At 32.6% G+C, this 23,226-nt stretch overlaps 4 protein-coding genes across 4 annotated transcripts; 2 read left to right on the top strand and 2 right to left on the bottom strand.

Moving 5' to 3' along the window:
• Positions 1 to 6,075: 6,075 nt before the first annotated feature.
• Positions 6,076 to 10,878, bottom strand: LOC107406102 (membrane-associated 30 kDa protein, chloroplastic). The gene is made up of 11 exons (XM_048467361.2): positions 10,589 to 10,878; positions 9,894 to 10,018; positions 9,649 to 9,759; positions 9,233 to 9,297; positions 9,068 to 9,149; positions 8,498 to 8,572; positions 8,060 to 8,130; positions 7,881 to 7,963; positions 7,217 to 7,281; positions 6,899 to 6,973; positions 6,076 to 6,515 (listed from the first exon to the last, which is right to left on the bottom strand). The coding sequence occupies exons 1-11, from the start codon at positions 10,737 to 10,739 to the stop codon at positions 6,396 to 6,398; spliced, it is 1,023 nt and encodes a 340-aa protein (XP_048323318.1). The 5' UTR covers positions 10,740 to 10,878; the 3' UTR covers positions 6,076 to 6,395.
• Positions 10,879 to 11,422: 544 nt separating this feature from the next.
• Positions 11,423 to 14,836, bottom strand: LOC107406585 (DNA-directed RNA polymerases II and V subunit 8A). Its single transcript, XM_016013731.4, has 4 exons — positions 14,669 to 14,836; positions 14,409 to 14,566; positions 12,053 to 12,144; positions 11,423 to 11,722 (listed from the first exon to the last, which is right to left on the bottom strand). Exons 1-4 carry the CDS (start codon positions 14,739 to 14,741, stop codon positions 11,611 to 11,613), a joined length of 435 nt encoding a protein of 144 aa, XP_015869217.2. The 5' UTR covers positions 14,742 to 14,836; the 3' UTR covers positions 11,423 to 11,610.
• A 225-nt stretch (positions 14,837 to 15,061) lies between these two features.
• Positions 15,062 to 18,329, top strand: LOC107406574 (peptidyl-prolyl cis-trans isomerase FKBP16-3, chloroplastic). The gene is made up of 7 exons (XM_016013722.4): positions 15,062 to 15,482; positions 15,768 to 16,057; positions 16,411 to 16,494; positions 16,879 to 16,928; positions 17,138 to 17,186; positions 17,739 to 17,813; positions 17,999 to 18,329. Exons 1-7 carry the CDS (start codon positions 15,446 to 15,448, stop codon positions 18,116 to 18,118), a joined length of 705 nt encoding a protein of 234 aa, XP_015869208.2. The 5' UTR covers positions 15,062 to 15,445; the 3' UTR covers positions 18,119 to 18,329.
• A 143-nt stretch (positions 18,330 to 18,472) lies between these two features.
• On the top strand, positions 18,473 to 22,790 carry LOC112493225 (uncharacterized). Its single transcript, XM_025078546.3, has 5 exons — positions 18,473 to 19,166; positions 19,313 to 19,933; positions 20,356 to 21,057; positions 22,077 to 22,141; positions 22,472 to 22,790. The coding sequence occupies exons 2-5, from the start codon at positions 19,355 to 19,357 to the stop codon at positions 22,497 to 22,499; spliced, it is 1,374 nt and encodes a 457-aa protein (XP_024934314.2). The 5' UTR covers positions 18,473 to 19,166; positions 19,313 to 19,354; the 3' UTR covers positions 22,500 to 22,790.
• Positions 22,791 to 23,226: the final 436 nt, after the last annotated feature.

Raw genomic sequence — 23,226 nt, 5'->3', positions numbered from 1 at the left:
ATTCTGCCTTGAATTTGATGACCAAAAAAACAAGTAAAGAAAAATACATATGCTTGTATGCACTTTAATTAATTATTTAGTGACCATCAACAGCACCTTTTCCTTGGCCAGAAGGGCTGGGTCCCACGCAGGGGGGGCGGTGAAGCCAGACAGAGTGTGGGATGGTTCTCTGATTGACCTTTTCGTTGATGAATGGCTGTGATTCCACCTGATGATCATCCACTACGTTACCTTCACGAGGAATACTGGCCCACTTAGAGAGGGAATGACGAAGCCAGAGTGGGTGTAGGATGGTCCTGTGATTGGCTTTCTCATTGATGGACGGCTGTGATTCCACCTGATGATCATCCACTAACACTGCCCGCCTCAGCCCCCGCATGGTTCAACATGCAAATCAACATGCCAAAAATCAGCAAGAGGTTGATAGTCTTTTATCCTTCTCATCAAATTAATAACCTAATTCCTAAAAATGACGTTACTCAAAGCTTATATATGTTTAGATTTGTGTTATTGGGTAGAAGTTATGGTGTGGAGGGACACACTACAAATGAATTTTTTTTTTTTTTTTTGGGGGGGGGGGGGGGGGTAATAGATGCACTAATAAATGAAATGAGGTGTATATATATATACACATATAGAGGAGGAAATTCTTTATAGAGCATTTAGATCTGGGAACAAAGGAGCAGATTCTATGCATTAAATTTTCTTGTGACATGTAAAAAGTTTTATAGTTAAACTATGTGCGCAAGGAAAGAAAGCTAAGATATTATGAAAATTAAAAACAAGTCACAACATTGATTAAAGTTCACTGACTATAATTACAAAAAATATGATAACTATATAAATAAAAATTAAAATTAACAGCTCTAATTCTATCAACCACTGAAAATTATTCAATGGATTTGCTTTACCTATCACATAGGAGAAGTCCGTGTGCACTCCAAGGGTACCCACATATAAGATTTGGCCACATGTCAGTAAGGTATAGTGGATGGACGCGGGAGTGGTTTTGCTCACAAAGACATACATGCATAGGAACTATGAACCTACAAATCCCGCTATAAATAGGAGGATAATTTTCTTATAGACCCAATTAATTATTACATATATAATGTAATCCTAAATGTAAAAAATTGTTTCAGAAAAAAAAAATCCTAAATGAATAAACAAAAGGATCCAGATGAAAAAAATAAAAAATAAAAAAATCAGAACCGGAAAGCTGATAAAGGAACAATTTAATCACATTAAGGATAAAATCTATAAAAACTAGTTATTCATCAAATCAACAAAATTAATTAATTTAGATACAAATTTGTAATGTATATATACCAAAAAAAAATAATAATAATAAAGTAAAGATATAATATTACCTTATTTAAAAAATATTAATAAAGATACAAAATTAATTTTAAAGAAAAAAAAAATAACTATAGGAATGGGAGTAGAAAATCATCTATTCAAATTAGCATATGGTGTTTATTCAAGTTTGACTATATAGCAAGTAAGGTTTAAAATATCTGATATTTTTTCGAAATTTTCTCGAAATTTTTATTTTTTGAAAGGGTTGAAATAAAATTTAAGTTTGAAATGAAAATGAATAGAACTTCCATAATATCTATTGAAATTTCTAAAATTTTGCCAAAATTTTCATGAAAATTTCTGTAAAATATCCACATCAAATCCTTAACTATTTAGTTAAAAAATATATAATTTCCATGAAAATTTTTGAAATTTTTCATTGAAATTTCGAAAATATCCAAGAAAATATCATAACAGTAAAGATGTAGGTAAATGATTCGCTACTGTTGGAAAAGACTATATATGTAAAGAGAAATCTATAATGAAAATGTCACAACAAGAAGAATATTCAATTTCTATGAATTTTGAATCTACAAAGGTTGGAAGTCATTTTCATAACCCTTATTAATAGATATTTATGGAATGTTATCAAGCAGCATCTCATGGGTACCATTTTAAACTCAACCATCAAAGAGTAGTAGTTATACACATAGTCAACCAATAATGCAAGATCCATATGGTTGACATATTAATAATTATATATAATATTATCATGAAAATATATTTTTTCATAACTACTTTTCACATTTTATATCTCAAAATCAAAATGAGGAAGAAATCGATAATTTTCAACTACCCAGAAGTTTTATGTAGTATAAGATGATATTTATGAATTATAATATAATTATAATAGTCGTTTTATATATTTTAGTTAATAATTTTTTTTATCATATATGTATTTTTTGTTATATTTTTATTAATAATAATTCATCTATGGTCATTAATGTTTATTATAAATCAATTCACCAAGAATAATATAACATCCATTCAATGTTGTAGCAAGTTTTATAATCAATGGATTAAATAAGTTAATTCTAAAGTTTCAATAAAAATTTTTATTTTTTAAAATAAATTTTTATTATTTTTTAAATTTTTTTATTGATATTCGATATTTTTCGATATTCTCATAGAAATTTTCATATTTTAAATTTTTAATATTTTCATTAATATCAATTTTTTAAACCTTAATAGTAGATACTTTTTTTTGAGTTTTCTCATCATGCTCAGGTATTCCAAATTCAAAGGCAAATTGGGGTGGTCTTAAAGGGTGGTTTAATTTTTGGTTGAAAGTCAAAGGAATAGGCTTAAAAATAGAATAATGAAAATTAAAGAATATTATCTACCAACCAATATTTAATAGAGAAATGCATAGGGAATACTTTTCTCATGCATGCAGTTGGTATGATCATTTTCTTTTTTTTTTTTTTCTCTTATTTTCTTGATTTTGTTGAAATGATACTCAAATCAATTAATCTCAATAAATGAGCTTTTTGTTATATAACTGTCAAAAAAAAAAAAAAAAAGAAGAAGAAGATAAACATGTATATTTTATGGGCATTATCTGAAAACGTGCTTAGTATGTGGGAATATTGTACATGTAATTTGAAAAAACGCGTCAAATTAAGTGCTTAGTATCGTGTAATTTTGAAAAATGCCTCAAATTAACAACAAATTAATCAAAGTCAGAAAACAACAACCGGCAGAATTCCGAACAGGGACACCTACAGTCCCATAAGTGCATAACATAAAACAAAAAGATATTCTTCCAAAATAAGTGTCAGATTGGGGTCATTGAGTATATTGGCATGTTCTTAACATTAGCTCTGGTTGAATCGAAGAATTCTTTTGACTGAACATTGGTCCGAGTGTGATTTTAGAAAAGAAATCATAAATCTTTAATATAATAATAACATAGAAAAAAAACTCATTTGAGATGCTATACTTTGTGAATGTTTGTCTCTCTCTCTCTCTCTTTTTTTTTTTTTTTGCTTTAACCAAATTATAAGTTGTCTTTTTATAACCAAAAAATAAGCATTTGTCTTCAAAGAAAAAAAGAAGAATAATTAATAAAAAAAAATCAATTCTCAATAATATTAACCAGTTGAAAATCCATTAACGTACATTGAATTTCCAAGGAGTGAGTGGTTCTCTAACCACCAAATTAAAGACAAGGCATGCGTATATACTTATGAAAATTCATTATCTATATATCCATGGGTGAGTACACACACACACACACACACACATAGTCCAGTTCTTCAATTTTTAAATTGAAAATAAATGAGTTTTATTATTCAGAATGTTAAAATATATATTATTCATATGGATTGAATTTTTATATATTTGTCATATTAATTTATAAGAATTTATAGGAATAACAAAAGGAGTTTGAATTTTAATTTTGAAGAAGAAATAGGTAATTAATTATTAAGTTATGTGTACATGGAAGAGTACTACATATATATTTAAGTACGATATGTATAACAAAGTTTATATAAATGTGAGTATATAATATATACTTGAAATTAATGGGACCCTGGTTGGGCTACATTAACACTTCTTAATTTGCAAGTTAAAAGAACTCCTAATTAGATGTTGGTCATAATTAATGTATAATATATCCAGTCTTCAACATTAGTTTCATTCTGATAGGGGTGTATATATATATATATATATAGTCCAAGTCCATTTGGTTCGTAAGTAGAAACAATTATAACCAATATTTCATGACCATTTCAGTATGGCTGGAGTGTAAGCAAGGCTAGCTATATATGGTTAACTTGATCTATTGGTAATTAATTAGATAACGACTAGTTAGGATATGGTATTACTTTTTTTGCACGCATGGTTGAGGTGCAACGGACGAGCTAGTACGATGCAATAATACACGTACATAACATATATATTCATACAAGTCATAATTTAAATAACATGATAAATTTGAGATTGAGAATATATAAGGTAATGAAACTATCAATATATATATATATATATATTAATTCTGTATATTGAACAAATAGAATCTTATTTTTTATTTACATTTTCCTTCATACGTATAACCCCTTATATATGTGTAGTCTGAAAATTTTCAATATTTAAGACAACATAAGGGGTTGAAAAAAAAAGAAGATAAAAATAATTAAAGAAATATAGATAACGAAGAATTCTTTTGCATGCGTTATTATATTGATAGGCCACGAACAAATTAAAGCGCATGCACTTCTTAGTGACCAGGGCCTCTGGGGCTGGGTCCGGAGGCAAGGCGTCCGAGCCAGCATGACATGGTGAACTTGGCTTTTTCGTAGACGGTGGTGTATGTCTGGAGGTGATTGGCTCTGGCAAAATCCTCAGGCAAGACTCTGCTTGCTTCGACACCAGCATGGCTCAACAATATCATTATTGCCACTGCAAATATTATCAAAACCATGCTCATCTTCTTCTGGGAATCCATCTTAATTTGATTGTGTATTTGGGGTTTTCTTCTCTTTTTTTGTTTTTGTTTTTTTGCCTTTTTGGGGAAGCTGGTACTTGTTGATATGTGTAAGAGAGTTTAAAAGTGTCCGAGTATTTATAGCAGGTGAAAAGGAGAGAACGAGAGAGTTTTGGTTCAGTATTGTTGGACTTGGGTTATTGGCTTAGCTCACAGGATTACGTGTTGACCATGTAGCTATGAAATAGTCATCAGTCATGGAGGCTGAGGTGATCGATGAGCTTGTAAGCGGGAAGCTTGTGTTTTTGGCTGGAGAAGCGGATACATTTCAATTTCATATATATGCTTGAATTTGTCAATGTCTAAATGCATAAAATAAAAGTTTGAAAGTTTTGTTTGAATTTACTAAAATACCCTTGCCCAGGCATAGAATGTCAAACAAAGATGAGGTGGTTCTGGTCATTTTATAGGACGAGGGGTAACAATGTAATTATAATTTTTGAATGTTAATGGCATTAAGTTAACGAGGTCCAACTTGGAAATTTTGAATATTTGACCATGTGGTTTTGATTATTATATTTTGAATGGACTCCAAAAACCAAGCAAAATTTGAAACAGTTTTAAGGAAATCCCCAGGATGGCACCTCATCCAAAAATAAAAAACTATAAAATAGAATTTTGTTTTCTTTGTTTTGGCCTTCAGTCCTTACATATATGTTACTGGTCGTTATTGTCTAAAGTCCCCTAGAAAATATCACCATTAATTCTGATCAACTAACAAAATGAAAGAGGAAATAAGACCATGTCATATGCACTAATAAGACTGTCAAAAATGGCTACCAAGTTTCCCTTGCAAAAAATATAATCAAAATGATAATTTAATCATATTAAAGACATAAGAACTTGGGTCAAGATGGTTGGCCGAAGACCACATTAGAAAATTGAGAAATTTTCACAGGACCAAGTCGAATGTAGTTCAATTAGCGAATACCAACTACTTTATTTTATTTTTTTCCCGTTGGTTAAAAGATCTCAAAAGGTTTTCGTGAAAACGTGGAACCAGCTCACATAGAAATTGATTACACTTTGTGGTTGTATATATGTACATTAGAATCCATGACATTTAGCACTGCGAAAGTAATTACAAAAGCATGATATCAAAATTTCCTCGAAAGGCTAGCATTTCTTTTCTTTCTTGTTTTTTAATCGTAGGTTTAGATTTGAACAGTGACTATGTCAATGGAATCTCTATAAAATACAATTAGATCTCAATCTGCCCCCAATGGTATAGAAAATTGCCAAAAATGGTTCCAAAAATACCATTAATAAGGTATTGCACATAATCCAAAGTAATATTTCTAACGACAGCACTTTACAATTACAACATGACAAAAGCCAGTGGCATCGTAATAATCATAAAGCATGCAGCTAAGCTGGTTACATACCCCATTGGAACATTGTGGATGATTCATCTAGTTTGGCGTTTACCTATACAATCCAATCTGTTTGGCCTTACGCTATACAAATGTTAAACATCTTTGCGAAATGGAACCATATCCAAATTTGCACTTGCAGATTCCAAATACTTTTGCCTGCCAAGTAAAATTTAGAACTCCTTTGCCTTCTGTCTTAATTCCTTCAGCTCTTTCTCTATCTCTGCATCTCGAAATGGGTATGCTGTATTTGTGCTTGTAGTGGCAGTTCGTCCAGGTGGAAGATCTCCTTTCTGTTGGGTAATAAAGGGGCAACACAACACAAATAACACGTTCAATTTAAATCCAAGCTGGATGTTAGGATGATAGAGAGAGAAAATTAAAAAAAAAAAAAAAAAAAAGAGGAAAAAAAGACTGACTACAATATAGCTAATCTAAAACTTCTACAATTCCTGTTCCTCTCATGTCTACAACCAAAAATACCGCTGTGGAACTATTACAAAATTTCTTAAGTCATATTTTGAAAAGGTGATCACAAATTTAAGCACCGATGCAGCATTAAGGTCAACATTCAAAAACCTAGTTAATTTTGAGGAAGCAAAATATGGCTAGCAAGAAGGAACGTGGTTATAAATTAAAGGAATATATTTTCCTGTATAACATCCAAAATGTTTACCTTTGAGCCACCTGATAGTTCTTTCTTCAATTCAGTAAGATCATCATCAACTGATGAGCCCTCTAGCAATGCAAACTGCAATAATATCATCTATTAGTACGAAGCCTGGACGGAGGCATCTTTTTCCAATTCATGTAAAAGTAAATGTAAGGTATAATTTCAGCGTTTGATGATGATGATTATGTTTTATGATATGTAGCACATGAAAAAGGGTAGTAGTTTTTATTATGGATGAGACAGACAAAAAAAAAATATTCTGAAGCTCACAAACTGTACAGACATTAGCAAATGGGACATAAAGAAGAAGCAATGTACTACCTTGTCTTCCAGATCATCAGCAGTTAACTGGCCGAGAGCTTCTGCTTGAGATTCCATTGCCAACACTGTTAAGAAGATTTTTCAAAAATAAAAACGAAATGAAAAAAGTCAGCTTGATAAATCCAGTTTTCCCTTCAGGTGATATGTGTAAAAAGTCATATTTGCAAAATGGAACAACCTTTAAGAGAATTAAAGTGATTATTATATTCAAGGAAGCAAAAGTGTTTTGTACTCTTTTCTTTTTCATGCAAAGGAAAAAATATTTACTTATTGAATCATCAGTTAACATGATTCAAAAATCTTATTTTAATCTGCCAAAATCACATTCAAGAAAGATAGCATTTTAAGCAGGAGAAGGAAATGGTGAAGCCAATATGAACGTTAATGAACCCGAGTGCAATCTACAGATAACTAGCAGGCATAAATTGTAAAATTGTAAAAAACTCAGGCTCAGATCGATTAGTCTTTATTGTTAGAAAAAAATATGATGGCTCGCCAGCAAAGTGATTTAAAGTCAATGATGCCGAAAAGAGAAGATAAACCAAAAGAACAAAGATGAAGGTAAAAGCGAAGACATTCAATAGCATTATTGGATTATTTGGGGGGGGAGGTCATCTTAGACATAAAAATTTCAAACAGTAATACCAAATCAGCAAGGTCTTACCTTTTTCTTCCATCTTTTCAAAAGCAGAAAGGGCACTACTTGTATTGACATTACCCACCATTTCACTCACTTTGGTTGCAGTCCTAAGGCAACATGAAATTGACACCATCAACACAAAACATTAAGGAGGTAACAAACTCACAGAAAAGAGAACGTAGAGTGTGGCAGTGGAGACAAACTTTGCAGACTGTGCACGTGCTTTCAGAGTATCTTTCTTTGACCTTGCTTCCTGTATCTTGCTCTCCAAAATCTACCGATGAAATTCATGCAATGCAATTATAGTAAATCATTAAAATTTACATCACAATACTTATCAGGTCAATACATATGGCTTTATGTCCTGGTGGTGTCAACCTCCTTATTTCAAGTCTTAAAATCAAATTCAGAAGGAAGAGAGATGAGGTTTAAACAAAGGGAAATCTACACATAATTATTACTTAAACTGGTGAACCAAAAAGGACTTGAAGTTCAGATATATGGTCTTTGGTTATTAAAAGACATCTTTAGATAGCAATTTTATATAAATTGAATCCAAGCCTATTTTGCTGCATGCCATGACATGTTAAATTTCAAAAGCTACCCAAAGCCGATGGTGAAAAAAGATAAATAGAGCTTACCCGTGTATTAGAGACAAGATTCTCAACAACATTTTTCTGTTGATCAAGTTGAGCTTTCAAAGCATTAGCATTATCCTGCAAACAAAATAGAATTTTGAAAATAACTCCTTGAATTCTTACTTTACACTATAGCATTAGCATTATCCTGCAAACAAAATATAAAATTTTACTTCTGCACTGCACCTTCTCGCATTAGGAAATCAACAATACTGGCAATTGGAATACACATTCTCTCTCTCTCTCTCTCTCTCTCTCTCTCTCTCTCTCTCTCTCTCTCAACCACTGTCTCAATCTAACAGTTTAGTTCCTCTACACTATAGCCTTATCTCACGATTGACATGGTTTGCAAAAACTGCTTCCAACAATCATCTATTCTTGTAAACCAAAAAACATGTTCTACAATATACATAAATCAATATATTATTTTTGTAAATTGGTATGCACAGAAAAGATCATGTAATTATTGGGAGCATAAAAGGAACAAGAAGACAATTGATGTTTCACAGCTGAATTATAGATTGGTAATTACCACTGTTTCCGCAAAGTGAAAAAGCATAAGTTGACACTTACTGCAAAAGATTTACGCCTTTTTAAGGCTTCACGTGCAAGATCTTCATCTCCTTTCCCAAGGGCAAACTGTGCCTTGCGATACCTAGATAACATAGGAAATGCTTAATAAGCATCTATAGACCAGTATATATAGGAAAGGGATGATTACAGTTCTGTTGGTAGTACCAATCCTCAGAAGCTTGCTGAGCAGCTTTGTACTTATTTTCCAACCGCTTTTGAGATGCCAACACCTTCACAAAAAAAGTTGATAAACTTTCAATGACCATAGGGGAATATGACAAGAGAATTGAAAACCAGTACACCAGATTCATAATGAGGGATAATCCCAAAATTTCTGGGGCTATCTAAAGTTCAGCAACAACATCTCTATATGTCCAACATGTGATGTAATACAGCCTTTTGTTTTTTAATTTACAAAACAAGTAGAAGAGAGAATAAATATAAAATAAAAAGAAATCCAAGAAAAAGAACTGAGAACATGAGGGAAGAGAAGATAACAGTTGAAAAGAAAAAAAAAAATGAAAGAAAGAAAGAAAGAAAGAAAACAAACTTAAAAAAATTGTAAGAACAGAAAAGCTTACTTGTGCAGTGGCCTGACGCATCTTTGTTAAGTCATCATTCATTTCAAGAACCGTTTGCTCCAAAATTTTCTCCGGGTCCTCAAAGGAACTTATCAATGCATTTGCATATGACTGCAATTATGCCCATTAATATAAGATAGAAAAAAGTATCAGTTAAAACTTAGCAGCAATGATGTTTGTGAAATGATAATTTAATATTATGTGGGAAAAAAAAAAAAATCATGGAAATTTTTGGTAGTTATCACCTTGACAACTCTAGCAAACCGGTCAAAAAGGTTCATTTGGGCACCAAGAGCACCACCACGTTGTCTAAAAGAATGTTGTCCATTGGAAGGAGATAACCTTATTAACTCAACTTTCAGAGCTCCCACTGAAAACCGAAATAAAAGTTGATCCAATATAACATGAGTTTATCCAGGTGATTTAGGTGCAAAAAGCATTGGTGATACGAAATCCAAAAGAGGCTTTATGTTTTTGCAAAAATGAAGCCCTTTCTCCACATGAACTGAAATAAATAGCTCCATAACATTTAGCACATTGGGTTCAACAATCTGAGAATACCAATTTGACCATCTCAAATACTAAGTTCCATACATTTAATCAATCAAAATGTTTTATTGCATTACAAAAAACAAAGATTAATTGTTTATTTGGTACAACCTCCAATGTGATACGCACTAAAGTTCTAAAGAAAAAGCTTTAAAAATAACAGAAAACAAAAACTCCAATTGACAATTTTGATTGCCAATTAAGTAACAAGCACTCAAAATTTGTTTCTTTCATTTTCTTTTCTCCTGAATTATAAAATAAACAATCAAAAGAAGCAGAGAGCCAAAATTGTAACCCAACAAAGAAATCCACAGCAGCAACAGCAATAGAAACAGAAAATTCAAGAGCCGGCCACCAAATGAGAATGAGAAATAAAAAGGCAGAAAAACACCTCCGCCACCGAAGAACGACGTCGTGAGAGGCCTCTTGACCACACAGTGAGTATTGGTGCTCAACGACAAAGACGAAGAAGAGGCCTGGAACGAGGACGCAGGTGTTGATGCCAAGGTTAACCCCGTAAATATTTGTAGTTTCGCAGCCATTTTTGGAGCGAATTCCAGTTCAAAAATTGCAGCGACTTGCAATAAGAAAATTTTGTAGATAGGATTGAAGACGATACCGATCACAATCTCGCATTCACTTCTCCAACTGACCAGGTTTTCGGGAATTCTTCTTTTTTCTCTCTTTGCTTTTCGGTGTTTTGGGGTTGGCTTTCCATCGAATTGGGCCTATTGGGCCTTGAACTTCGGCACTTCGAGACAACCCGGCCCATCATATATACATATATAAATATATATATATATATATATATAATATTTTAATAACAGGCCCATCTATGAGCGTCAATTTTGTACATGTTATGATCTCACATGTTCGAGAAATTTTGGAGTAGTCATTTTGTGCCGCAAAGGATTTAATACATCTTCTTATTTTTTTAATAATTTTGTGACTTTAATACTTTTATCTTTATATAATATATATATATATATTTCTAAACTTCATTAACGGCTAAAATTTGAAAACCGACTGGCCATTAGTGGTTCTCAGAAGGTTATTGAATGTATAGTCGTAGTTTGTGAGAGAAGCTTGGTCATTTGACGAGGTAAAAGGCCCTTTTTTAAAAAAAAAAAGAAAAAAAAAAAGAGAAAAGAAAAAAGAAAAAAGAAAAAAGAAAAAGAACACCAGAAATTAAAAAAAAAAAAAGAAAAAGAAAAAAAAAGAAAAAGAAAAAGAACACCAGAAATTTTATTTTGACTACCATAAAGTCTTAGATTGTCACAGCAGTCATGTCTTAACATACACCGATGATGCAGCAAACAGTACAGAATTTCCATATCGCAGGAAGCTAAAAATTGTCCATATTGTCACAGAACTTTGAGAGCCTTTCTGATTTTCCAGATTATCATACAATTTCTACACCTTCCTTATCAGCAGAAATAGCCTCTGGTCAAGTTCATACTTCTTGAAATGTGATGGATCACCCTTCAGCATCATCAAAAGCCCACCGAATGAAGCATCTATCTCTCTGAAACACAAGAACCAAAGAAACCCAATTCAGTCACCCCCTTAATTAGAAGAGAAAAAAAGAAAAGAAAAGAATGATACTATACCATAGACAAAATTTCCTAATTTTATTTTTATGGAATGGTGTTTTTGAAGGAAATGTCAAACTTGGAAAACTTTTTAGACAATTAAGTCATGGGATTATATGATGACTAGTGAACCTTCCCATTTTGCAGCAAGGGCAATTGTATAGAACAATATATATCTGTCATTTGGTCATCAATCCTAACGAAAACATACATTCTAGTCATAAATTGTAAGCTATGAAAGTAACAATAATGTCAATACATACGCTCTTCCACCATGTCCAGGACCTTCTGAAATTCTATATAACTTCCCTTGCATGACATATTCATAGTTGTCAGCAAGAGTCTTCCGATTGGCCTGCAAAATGGAATAAAACTAAGTAAATCACTTAAATGATAAAAACAACCATAGCCCAAAGTAAATGTTAAGAAAGCACAAATCACCAAAGTACATCCTTATTCCTTACAAATCAATTTGATCCCTTTTGAGTTCAAAATTTTACAAGTCAGATACAATGTATAGACCACGTGAAGGCTTTTATTATTATTATTATTATTATTTACTAATGTTTTTAATTTTTTTTAATGAAATTGGGGTGAAACCACAATGGTCAATGGTGGAGTTGGCATATCTAGAGGTAGAATGACTTTTTCCTTCGATGATAAAAGATACCACTAAATGACTTTTTGACCAGATCCCACTACAAATTAACCAAAAGGACTGGTCATATATTTGATTCTTCAAGCATGCAACGCAAAATATTTAGCAATGGCATAATGACAGCTTCAGGTCAAAAAATGGAAAAGAAAACCGATACAAATTCTTCAATCAAAATCTTCAACAATGATTTGTAGGAAGGTTTGACGAAGAAGAGAAGAATCGGCATAATGACAGCTTCAGGTCAAAAATGTAAAAGAAAACTGATACAACTTCTTCAATCAAAATCTTCGACAATGATTTGTAGGATGGTTTGAAGAAGAAGAAGAAGAAGAAGAAGAATGATGAAAGCTTAGTAATGGCATAATAACAGCTTCAGGTAAAAAATGGAAAGGACAAGTAAATGGCATGATGAAAGCTTAGTAATGGCATAATAACAGCTTCAGGTAAAAAATGGAAAGGACAACCGTTACAACTTCAAAACTTCAATGATGATTTGTAGGAAGGTCTGCTCTGTCAGACACTTCATCAATAGCATATTACACCCAGGGAGAACACTTAAGCCAGTTTACGAAGTGAGACAAGAATTATTCTGCTCTGTCGTACCCTTAAAGAAACAATAATTACGTTACATCCAGGGAGGACATTAAAGCTGGTTTACAAAGTGAGACAAGAATTATTCTGCTCTGTCGGACACTTAAAGAAACGATAGCTATGTTACACCCAGGGAGTACACTTAAACCAGTTTACAAAGTGAATTACAAGCCAACAGGCAAGTCAGACACGTCATTATTTACCCAAAGAAAAAAATTCAAGACATATCATTGCTATACGAAGCAATCCAAAGTATAAAAACTCATGAAAATCACACTAAAGCATTCCACTCCTTATCCATGCTTGCTTCGAGTTTATGTCAATATACATGACTCAATAAACTAGATTCTTTTATGCCCAGCAGTCGAGCCCAAATCCGAAAAAAAAAAAAGGGAAAAAAAAAAAAAAAGTCAACATGTCATCACTTTATGAAGTAATCCAAAGTATAAAAACTCATAAAAATCACACTAAAACATTCCACTCCTTACCCATGCTTGCTTCGAGTTTATGTCGATATAAAAAGGCAATAAAACTAGATTCTTTTATTAAGCCCAGCTATTGAATCCTTATCTTAAAAAAGGTCAGACATGTTGCTACTTCATGAAGCAATCCAAAGTATAAAAACTCATGAAGATCACAATAAAACATTCCACTCCTTATCCATGCTTGCTTCGAGTTTATGTCAACATACATAAGGCAATAAAACTAGATTCCTTCATTAAGCCCAGCAGTAACGCAAATTAAAAATGATTAAAAAACAAAAAAGAAAAAGAAAAAAGAAAAGTGAGCACCCAAAATAGCAATCTAGTAAAAAGGATCTGACTAAGCAAGGAGAAAACAACATTTCAAAATGGCATGGATAGTAATGGAGACTTTCATATCAACAAAACACATACATAATATCTGTTAGATTCTCAAGAGTTCCGAGTAGGTACTATTCGTTACTACTAGCAAGCATCTTACAGAGATTTCTTCAGATTTTCCCTGATCCTATTTGTATAAAATCCTCCCATAACTAAGCACCCACATAATTAACCATAAACCAAAGAGAAGATGACCCAATCACCTATGAAAATACTTCTACAACAAAATAATCCAAATCCACACAGAATTCCTCAGATTGCAAGTTCAGTAATTATATTTAAAAAATACCCATTACTCTCAATCTAACAAACTCAAACTCCATTCAAACAACAACTTCTAAAAACACACAGCACGCATCCCCATGAGAACTTCACACAAACACCCAAAAACAATACACCAAATTATGAAATGCTGAAGTTACAAAATATATAGATATTCTTATGAGAAAAAAAAGAAGGGAAATTTGAATAATATGAAAAAGAAAAAAAGAGGTATATTATGTTAACCTGAGTGTAATATCCAGTGTCAGGAGTTCCATCCTCATTAAGAGTAGAACTGAGTGCCATTGAGAATTTTTCACGTTCCTTCATTGGGTATATCTCTGTGTTAATATCCAGGTGCATGAACATGTCAAACTTCTCACTCTTTGCTTCAATTCGAGTAACTGCAAAATATTATTCGATTCAACTCCCAAAAAAAAAAAAGAAACGTAAAATCATGTAAAAAGCATAGAAAACACCAAATGGAAGTTGAGAACAAGTAAAACCTTTATCAAACTTTTTCCCATCTGGGTTCAGCCGCTCAATCTTGAAAATATCTTCGAAGAGAAACTCCGCCATCCTCCCGAGAACTTTTCGGTCGGAATTTTGCTTGGTGGTGAGTGTGGGAAACAAAATAAAGAGGGACTCGGAGAAAAGTCGGTCATATACAAATCCGATTCCCTACGCTTTCTAAATCCTCTGCGGCAAGGTACACTATAAGATACTAGAACGACCAAGGAAATTCAGTTGGGGCTATTAGTAATTTCGCAAGTATTTCTTTTTTTTTTTTTTTTGGGGAACAGATTGGAAAGCATTTTCTCGGCCATATATATTAGAATTCAACTGGGAATTATTACTAAAAAAATCTATTACAAATTAAATTTTTTATGTTCATAGAAAAAAATTTATTCCTTATGGAAATGAAAATTCAAATGGTCAACTAAAATTTTTCTGTTTAAAAAGATTATAATTTTTTTTTTCTTTCTATAGAGAGAAGAACCAAACATTTTTATATAAAATAAGCTCAAACTGAAAAATTTAGAATTTATTTAAATGATAACAAATTAACATACCAGTGGCAATTTACAATTCGGGCCAGAAATCCGATAAACTTTGCAGATCATACCGGCTTTGCCCTGTGAAGGTGAGGTGGCAAGAACATAGACATTCAAAGCAGTATTTGAGACGATGAAAACCGGAGGGGAGCCACGTCAGCAAGTCGATATAAGCAACCCAAGATTTCGTTATCTGTTTCCGAATGTTACATAATCTTCCACTCCACCATGGCTTCTTCTCCTTCAACTCTGACACTTCCATTGGGTAACCCACTTCTTTTCATTTTCTAACTTTTTATTAATAAATTGTTTTTCTTTTTTCCAATTTTCCCATCTCGTAAAACTCTATAAAAACCTTTTAATTGTACTCTCTTGGTAATTTCTGACTCTTGTGGAGATGTTTTCTGTTCCCATTCTGTAATTGTTTAAATCTCCATCATTGATAGTAATTTGATTAAATTATTAAACTTTCCGATACAACTACTGTTTGTTAAATAACTTTTTTAAGTATTGAAGTATAGCTCATTAATGCAATGTATATTTGTGTTAGGTTATGGCTGTAGAAAAAATCTGTCTAGCAATCATCATCCAAGCATTTTCAGTGGGAAAATCCGAGGATTGGCTGTGAAATGCTCGAATTCAGCACTTAGAGTTGAGAAGTCAAGGAATAAAGGATATTGGAATGAAGTTAATTCATTGAAGCGTAGGGAAGTGATTGGGTTGGTTTCTGGAGTTTCAAGTCTGTTGTTCATACCACCATTTTCTGCCAATGGAGCTGGTTTGCCACCCGAGGAGAAGCCAAAACTTTGTGATGATGCTTGTGAGAAAGAGCTTGAAAATGTATGGTGAGATTACCTACCCTCTTCTCTGAAACATTTTTTCTATTTGTTTTTGTTACCAAATTTCTTTGCGATGGTTCGTACTAGTTAGGCTGTGATTAAACTCATGCTTCATGCACCGACACAAGCTATTATAGGACTTGGATATCCTAGGAGATAGCTTTAATCAACTTAGGAATAAACTCTGGAATTATATTATCCAGGCTGTTAGATATTAAATTTAGTGCCCCCAAAAAAAAAAAAAAGCACAATTATATATAAATAGACATACGAGAATGATTTTTGCTAAGCATTTATCATTTGCTCCAAATAATAGTGGCTTTTACTAAGGTTGGTTTTTCTTTATATTTGAAGGTGCCTATGGTAACTACAGAGTCTGGTTTGCAGTACAAGGATATCAAAGTAGGTAAAGGCCCAAGTCCACCAATTGGTTTTCAGGTGTGTGAACTGTTTTGGCTTCCTTCTGTCTAGATATATGAAATCTTAAAATTAAGAATGCTTTTAATATTTTGTATTGAAGTTGAATGCAAATCTTTCTATATATGTATTTTCTTATCCTCTTTAGAAATGAGTATGCATAAATCCAAAACTGTTGTTCTAAAAATTGTTCCACTTCAGTAGAAGTTTGTCTCAACTTCTGCATCAATTATTAACAATTGTTGGTTGAAGTAGACTTATTTTAAATTAAGAAAATTGGCATTAAATTAAGTGGGAAGCACATGTAAAACTATTGGAAACAAATTTTGGGAGAGAGAAAAATTGGTAACTAAAATTTTTCAGCCTGCAAGTTTTACTTCATGTGCCTGACTCTTTCAACTGCAGGTGGCTGCCAATTATGTAGCCATGGTTCCATCTGGACAAGTATTTGACAGGTAAGCACATTGATCACATTGACATTGTTTTTTTCCCTATCTAATACACCTGACAGGTAAATTGAAATGGCAAGAACTTTTATTTATGTATGGATTTTTTAATGAATCTTATCTACAAGCTTTAGAGCTGCACCCTATTTTGCTCTTTGGCATCTAAGAGAGATTAACACTAACTTTTCTCACTATAATGTTTTATTTCAATTTTACAGTTCACTGGAGAAGGGTCAGCTTTATATTTTCCGTGTCGGCTCTGGTCAGGTAAAATTTATAAAAATGTTAAGAGATTCCCACCTTAGAGTTAGGTCACCAGAAAAGAATAATCATATGTTATGCTTAACTAACTCGTTAGGTCACCAGAAAGAATAGTCATTATGCTTAACTATTCCCAAAGTCAAATTATGCGGTTGACCAGCTTGATAATTGGATAGAATCCTACTATTTCCTGGTATCCAAACAGGGAATGGAGAGCTAGCGCTTTTGTCTGATCTCTTACTGCTCCATGTGTAAGATATTTTAGGAGAAAATTAAAAAAAAAAAAAAAAAATCCAAATTTGTAATGGATCTTTTGGTGATGTGGTGCTATTGATCTCCACTCCTTTACCTATGAACTGAAGAATCTCAAGATGCAAATTTGAAATATAGCTTTATCTTTTAGAATAAATTGTCAGATTTTTTTATTTTTATTTTTTTTTAGCCAAAGCAATGCATAATTGTTTAATATTTTCACAACAGGCTTACTTGATTTGAGAGAAAATGGTTGCATATATGTTTAGCTCTATTTCTAATTCCTAACCCAAATGAGTAGAACAGGTAATCAAGGGACTTGATGAAGGTATCCTGAGCATGAAAACAGGAGGGAAACGTCGACTCTACATTCCAGGATCAGTAAGATTCTACTTGATGCTCAATGCATAACATGAAAAATAGGAAATATATAATTAAAAGGGAAATAATGAAGCTGAAAAAGTAATTTTTTTAGTATTTTTCTTGAGTGGTTTGATACTCCTTAGCTTCATCTAACTAGTTGTATTCCTCTTTGTTTTTTTTTTTTTTTTTTTTTTTTTAATCAGTTGGCATTTCCAAAGGGTCTAACTTCAGCTCCAGGAAGGCCAAGGGTTGCTCCAAGTAGTCCAGTTATCTTTGATGTGAGCTTGGAATACATACCAGGCCTTGAAGAGGAAGAAGAGTAAGAGAATCCACATCTCTCCAAGTTTATTTTCTTGGTTCTTGGTCTCTGCTAGATGCAGAACAAGAAAATGAAAAAGGGGTTTATGCTGCATGCAGTTTCTCCGAACCTGGCAATTATTTTTTTTTCTCAACTATTTGGTGTACAAAACTAATTCCTTAAATGAAATACTGGTTTGCTTAATTCAGGGCAACCATGGACTTTCAGTTTTGCCATCAGAAGGTCAATTATCCAATCTTGTTATGTTCCCTACATGTTTTCTTACCCATGGTTGTTTTCTATACCATCAGTCAGCATTAAAATTCCAACCTTCTGTAGGAGCTTTATTCACAAAAAATATAATAATAATAATAAGAAAGAAAGAAAAGAACTCCCAACCTGTAGTTATGAGTTATGATTAGACTAGATTTGTAAGAAAATCCACCCCTGTTATTTCCTTTCATATACACGATTTATATAACAATGGAACAAGGGCATCCCACCACTAAATTTGAAGTCAATTCTTTCATACCATATAAGTATATATTCAGATGACTAGTTATTGAACAAGGGCATCCCACCACTAAATTTGAAGTCAATTCTTTCATACCATATAAATATATATTCAGATGACTAGTTAAAGCATGTAACTTGCAAAAGACGCCATCAAAATTCAACTTTGATTAGTTTGAGCATATATCTATATATATTATATGTACATATATATATATATATATATATTTATATATATATTTATATATATATTTCTCAGGTAGCTTTATATATATATATACATATATAGGATTATTTTTATCGGTGACATCAAAAGACAAATCCAAAGAAAACTTTGGCTTTCATTGTTCCCTTAAGAATCAAGAACCTGGTCTACAGTTTGTTGAGAAAACAAGTAGGTGTTGGTCTCTGTTTCAGTTGATATGGAAAGATACAGTCCATTGGCCAGAAGAGCAGCTCTATTTGCCCTTCTACTCTACGTTATGCCAAATAAAGGCTCATGTGGTAGTAAAGATCATTTTGAGTTTGCTGTGTTTCATTTGTCTCCGTCAACTTGGAAGGTATGCAGTTATACTTTTGCTTAATTTGGCACTGTATAAATTTCCAATATTCCGGTACTTTCTCACTTTATTATAAACAATGATAACTTTTGTAACTAATATAATCCGTCTTATTGCTATTTCCTTGTGGTTTGGCCACGGTGCAGCATATACCTTAGATTGCTTTCACGATTCGAAAAACCAATAAAATGGAGCTTGCTATAGAAAGAAAAACCAATCGAGTTCTATATACACAGTCAGATAAAGATTTTGTGGACGTGTTGCTTAGCTTCCTCATATTACCAATGGGGACAATTATAAAAGTAGCTAATAAGAGATCAGGAATCGGATCTATGGACAACTTGTATAGAAGCGTAGAGGCTCTTGATGATGAAGAATGCTTTAGGGCAAAAGCTAGCAAGACCATGTTGCTTAATCCAAGAAGTGCTTATGGATTTCTGTACCATAACTTAGTTGTCAAGATTGACAAAACAAACTACTTCAAGATCTATACTTGCAGAACAACTCCATGCTTGGACAGACATCGTGGATTGTTCAGTTTGGTAAAGAATTCAATTTGTTATTGTGGACAAGCCATGAATAAAGAGATTACCCTCAAGAAGCATATCGGCAGGGTTTTTATCAACAAAACTGACAGGTATATTATAAGTGATGATTTGAAGATATTACCTGCATTAATGGATAATTCTCTTCCATGGCTTATGGAAAATAAAATCGGAGACAGCACTGAAGTTAGAAAGGCTATAGTCACTGTTGGCCCCAGGGAGGTAAGTCATTGCAACTGTAAGATAGTTCTTTTTTTGGTTGGCCATCATTAGTAATTAGATTGGCTGCTATATTTGTTTATGGTTTGGAAGCAATACTCTGGAAATGAAAGCTTATAAAAATACTGCTTTCAAGGCCAAGACAAAATTTATATTTCATTCTTGTATTCGGTCACTAATCAAGAAAATAAAACTCATTTTGTTATGATAAAATACACCTGTACACTTGCCAGCAACAAGAGATGAAAGCCAAGTTTGAATTCCATAAAGTTCATATACCATAATCCAAATTCCCCCACCCTCCCCTCCTTCCTCTTTTTATTTTTTTATTTTTATTTTTTCTGAATGAAAAGGCAATACAATATTACTGTTAGTATATACAGGGAAAACCAAAGTTATTAGCTGATTTAATTTGTCTAAGCCAGATTTTGCACCTGCTTCTTCGTTTGATGATCGCAAGGACACCCCTGACAGATGTTTTTGTGCTCAAGAATTGGAATTATATGTGTAACTCATTAAGAATAATGCCTTATGAATATGGAAGAGAGCTGCTTTCCACCTCTGAGGAGATGAAAGTGAAACTATGGTTCTGCAAGTCCACAGAAAGCATCCTATGTGTTGAAGCAAAAGCAGATTTTGTCGATTTTTTGTTCACTTTTCTCACCCTTCCTCTAAGTTCTGTCATAAAGCTATTAAATGGACATTCATACATGGGAATCATGGATCAGTTGTACAAGACTGCAGAGACTTTGATTGAACAAAAAATTATTTCCACAGAAACCAAGGAAAAGCTGCTTAGTCCAAAGCTCGAATGCATGTTTGGCTGCTGTTATCAGTTGCTCCAAATCCAGGAAAAGACAACACTAGAATTTCTTAGATACAAAAAATGCGATTGTTCTGATAAGCACAAGAAAACATGCCTGCATTCCGAAGTGACACTCCAAATAATGAATCCCAAACGGCGGGGCATGATAACAAGTGGTGGTGGATTTGTAAAAGAAGGTCGGCTTTTGGTCACAGACAATCTTGAAATCAAACCCCTATCAACTGTCTCCGACATGTTCAAGCTTGGTATGATTCCCTTTGAAGACATGGAATGCATGTATGTTACAGTGGGAGAAGAAGAGGTAAATTTTTTAAAGACATAAAAAATCTCATATTTGTTTATCTTGTAAACTGCATGGTGAGAAAAACTCTCAACTTTCCAGTTTCATGCATTATATAAATGAAATTAATTTACTAATTTGTGGGAAAATATTATAGCAAAAACATCAAAGAAAGTTTTGCAGTAAGATTGATAAAACAAGAGATTATGGTATTAGTGAGTAGTATTAATTGGGTTGGAAAATTTGACTATGCTGGCTCTAAATCTGCTTCAAGCCTCTCTCATATCCAGAAGTATTCTCAACCATGCTTTTCGTGACAAAGTGATTAACAGACCGGTTTAATTTCGGCTAAGGAAGGAAATTTTGTTGACAATGCATGGCAGATGTAATAAATTTCTTGAAACATTTACAATTCCCTAAATATTATAATAAAATAACCTATGTACCAAAAATAATAATATAATAAATACAAACAAGTGCACAACTTTTATATTATTGCGGACCATGTACAGGGCTTTAGCATATTTATTTTTGCGTCTCCATGGCTATGTTTCTTCTGCAAATGACAGGCAATCTCAAAATGGGATTTGAACAGTGCATGTCACTGATAGCTAGTCTTTTTTGCATATATGCTTAATTGCTTGCCTATGTGCTTTAGTTTTACCCAGAAGAAGAACGTATTCCAACAAACAGTAAAGTTAGATGTAGAATTCTTCTAAAATACCTTAGGTAATTCAATTCAAACAGAAACTCGTCGTGAAGCTAAGTATCAACTTGCTGCCATGTCATTCTTAAAAGGGATTAATTCAAAGCCAATGACTTCAAAATTTAGACTTTTTGATGGTGACATCACAAGCCACATTCAAAGAAAATCAATGTTTTTTGTTTTTTTTTGTTTTTTTGGGGCTCATTAACCAAGAAACTGCTAGTTTGTCAAGAAAACAATCTTGGTCCCTGCCTCTGTGAAAATAATAATGCATGGTCCATTGGTGAGAAGAGCAGCTCTGTTTCTTTTTTACCTTCTTCTCTACTTTATGCAGATTACACATGGCATGGCAAAGGTTCTGAGTTTGCTGTGCCTCGTTTGCTTCTGTGAATTTGGAAGGTAAAGTAGCTTTTACTAATTCATTCCAGTTTCTCACTTTAGCATGTTAAAGATTCAACTGTAAGATAACAAACAAGCTAGAAGGAAAGTCTAGAGACAAGCAAAATAAGAAAATATACAAAACCAAGGTGTTTTTAATATCACTACGTAGCATAGAGAAATTAGAAGTAGTTTCCAAGTTCAAATGCTTTTACTCTTTGCCAAACAAAAGTACCATAAAAATCATCATGCAAAGAAACTGAAAACCTAGCAACTATGGTTGCAAAACTCGAATTAAAAAACATGTATATATATATATATATGATTTGTGTTGTCATGAAATTGTTGCAGAAAACGGAGAAAGCTTCCTACAGACTAGAAAGCTTCTCAACCTAAACCAGTAGAATTGGAGCTTGCTGCAGACAAGAAAACTTCCCAACCAAGGGCTATTAAACCAAAAGAACTAGAGCATGCTGTAACAACAATTCTCAACCTGAGACCAATAGAATTAGAGCTTGTTGTAGACAAGAAAAATAACTAAGTCCTATATGCAGACTCCAATAAGGATTTTGTGGATGTGTTGCTCGACTTTCTTACATTGCCAATGGGAACGATTATAAGACTAGCTGATAAAAAGTCAGGAATTGGATGTATGGATGAATTGTATAAGACTAGCTGATAATTTTTTGTTTTTTAAGTTTTTAAAAGTTTTTCTTAATGATTTTTAGGTTTTTATAAAATCTTATAAGTTTTTTTTAAGTTTAATAAACAAATAAATCCGTAAATCAATAAATAAATATTATAAGACTAGCTGATAAAAAGTCAGGAATTGGATGTATGGATGAATTGTATAAGACTAGCTGATAATTTTTTGTTTTTTAAGTTTTTAAAAGTTTTTCTTAATGATTTTTAGGTTTTTATAAAATCTTATAAGTTTTTTTTAAGTTTAATAAACAATAAATCCGTAAATCAATAAATAAATAAATTAATCAATAAATAATAAAAAAGTTTTTCTTTAAAGTTTTTGAAGATTTTCTGATAAGTTCTTAATGATTTGTTAGGTGTTATAAGTTTTTAAGTTTTTCTAACTTTTCTAGAGTTTTTTC

This window comes from Ziziphus jujuba, chromosome 1, assembly GCF_031755915.1.
Source record: "Ziziphus jujuba cultivar Dongzao chromosome 1, ASM3175591v1".
Classification (NCBI taxonomy): domain Eukaryota; kingdom Viridiplantae; phylum Streptophyta; class Magnoliopsida; order Rosales; family Rhamnaceae; genus Ziziphus; species Ziziphus jujuba.
This window is presented reverse-complemented; position numbering and strand designations above follow the sequence as displayed.

Bases quoted from the DNA above. Each gene is read 5' to 3' on its own strand.
- LOC107406585 (XM_016013731.4), bottom strand. From the start codon at position 14,741: ATGGCGGAGTTTCTCTTCGAAGATATTTTCAAGATTGAGCGGCTGAAC. The intron at 14,567-14,668 runs GTTTTACTTGTT...AATATTTTGCAG, and splicing joins TGGGAAAAAGTTTGATAAAG to TTACTCGAATTGAAGCAAAG. The intron at 12,145-14,408 runs GTTAACATAATA...TCCATTTTGCAG, and splicing joins ACACTGGATATTACACTCAG to GCCAATCGGAAGACTCTTGC.
- LOC107406102 (XM_048467361.2), bottom strand. From the start codon at position 10,739: ATGGCTGCGAAACTACAAATATTTACGGGGTTAACCTTGGCATCAACA. The intron at 9,760-9,893 runs GTGATAACTACC...GCATAATTGCAG, and splicing joins GGTTTGCTAGAGTTGTCAAG to TCATATGCAAATGCATTGAT. The intron at 9,150-9,232 runs GTACTACCAACA...TATGTTATCTAG, and splicing joins CAGCAAGCTTCTGAGGATTG to GTATCGCAAGGCACAGTTTG.
- LOC112493225 (XM_025078546.3), top strand. From the start codon at position 19,355: ATGGAGCTTGCTATAGAAAGAAAAACCAATCGAGTTCTATATACACAG. The intron at 19,934-20,355 runs GTAAGTCATTGC...TGTCTAAGCCAG, and splicing joins TCACTGTTGGCCCCAGGGAG to ATTTTGCACCTGCTTCTTCG. The intron at 22,142-22,471 runs GTAAAGTAGCTT...AAATTGTTGCAG, and splicing joins TGCTTCTGTGAATTTGGAAG to AAAACGGAGAAAGCTTCCTA.
- LOC107406574 (XM_016013722.4), top strand. From the start codon at position 15,446: ATGGCTTCTTCTCCTTCAACTCTGACACTTCCATTGG. The intron at 15,483-15,767 runs GTAACCCACTTC...TATTTGTGTTAG, and splicing joins AACTCTGACACTTCCATTGG to GTTATGGCTGTAGAAAAAAT. The intron at 16,495-16,878 runs GTGTGTGAACTG...TTTCAACTGCAG, and splicing joins GTCCACCAATTGGTTTTCAG to GTGGCTGCCAATTATGTAGC.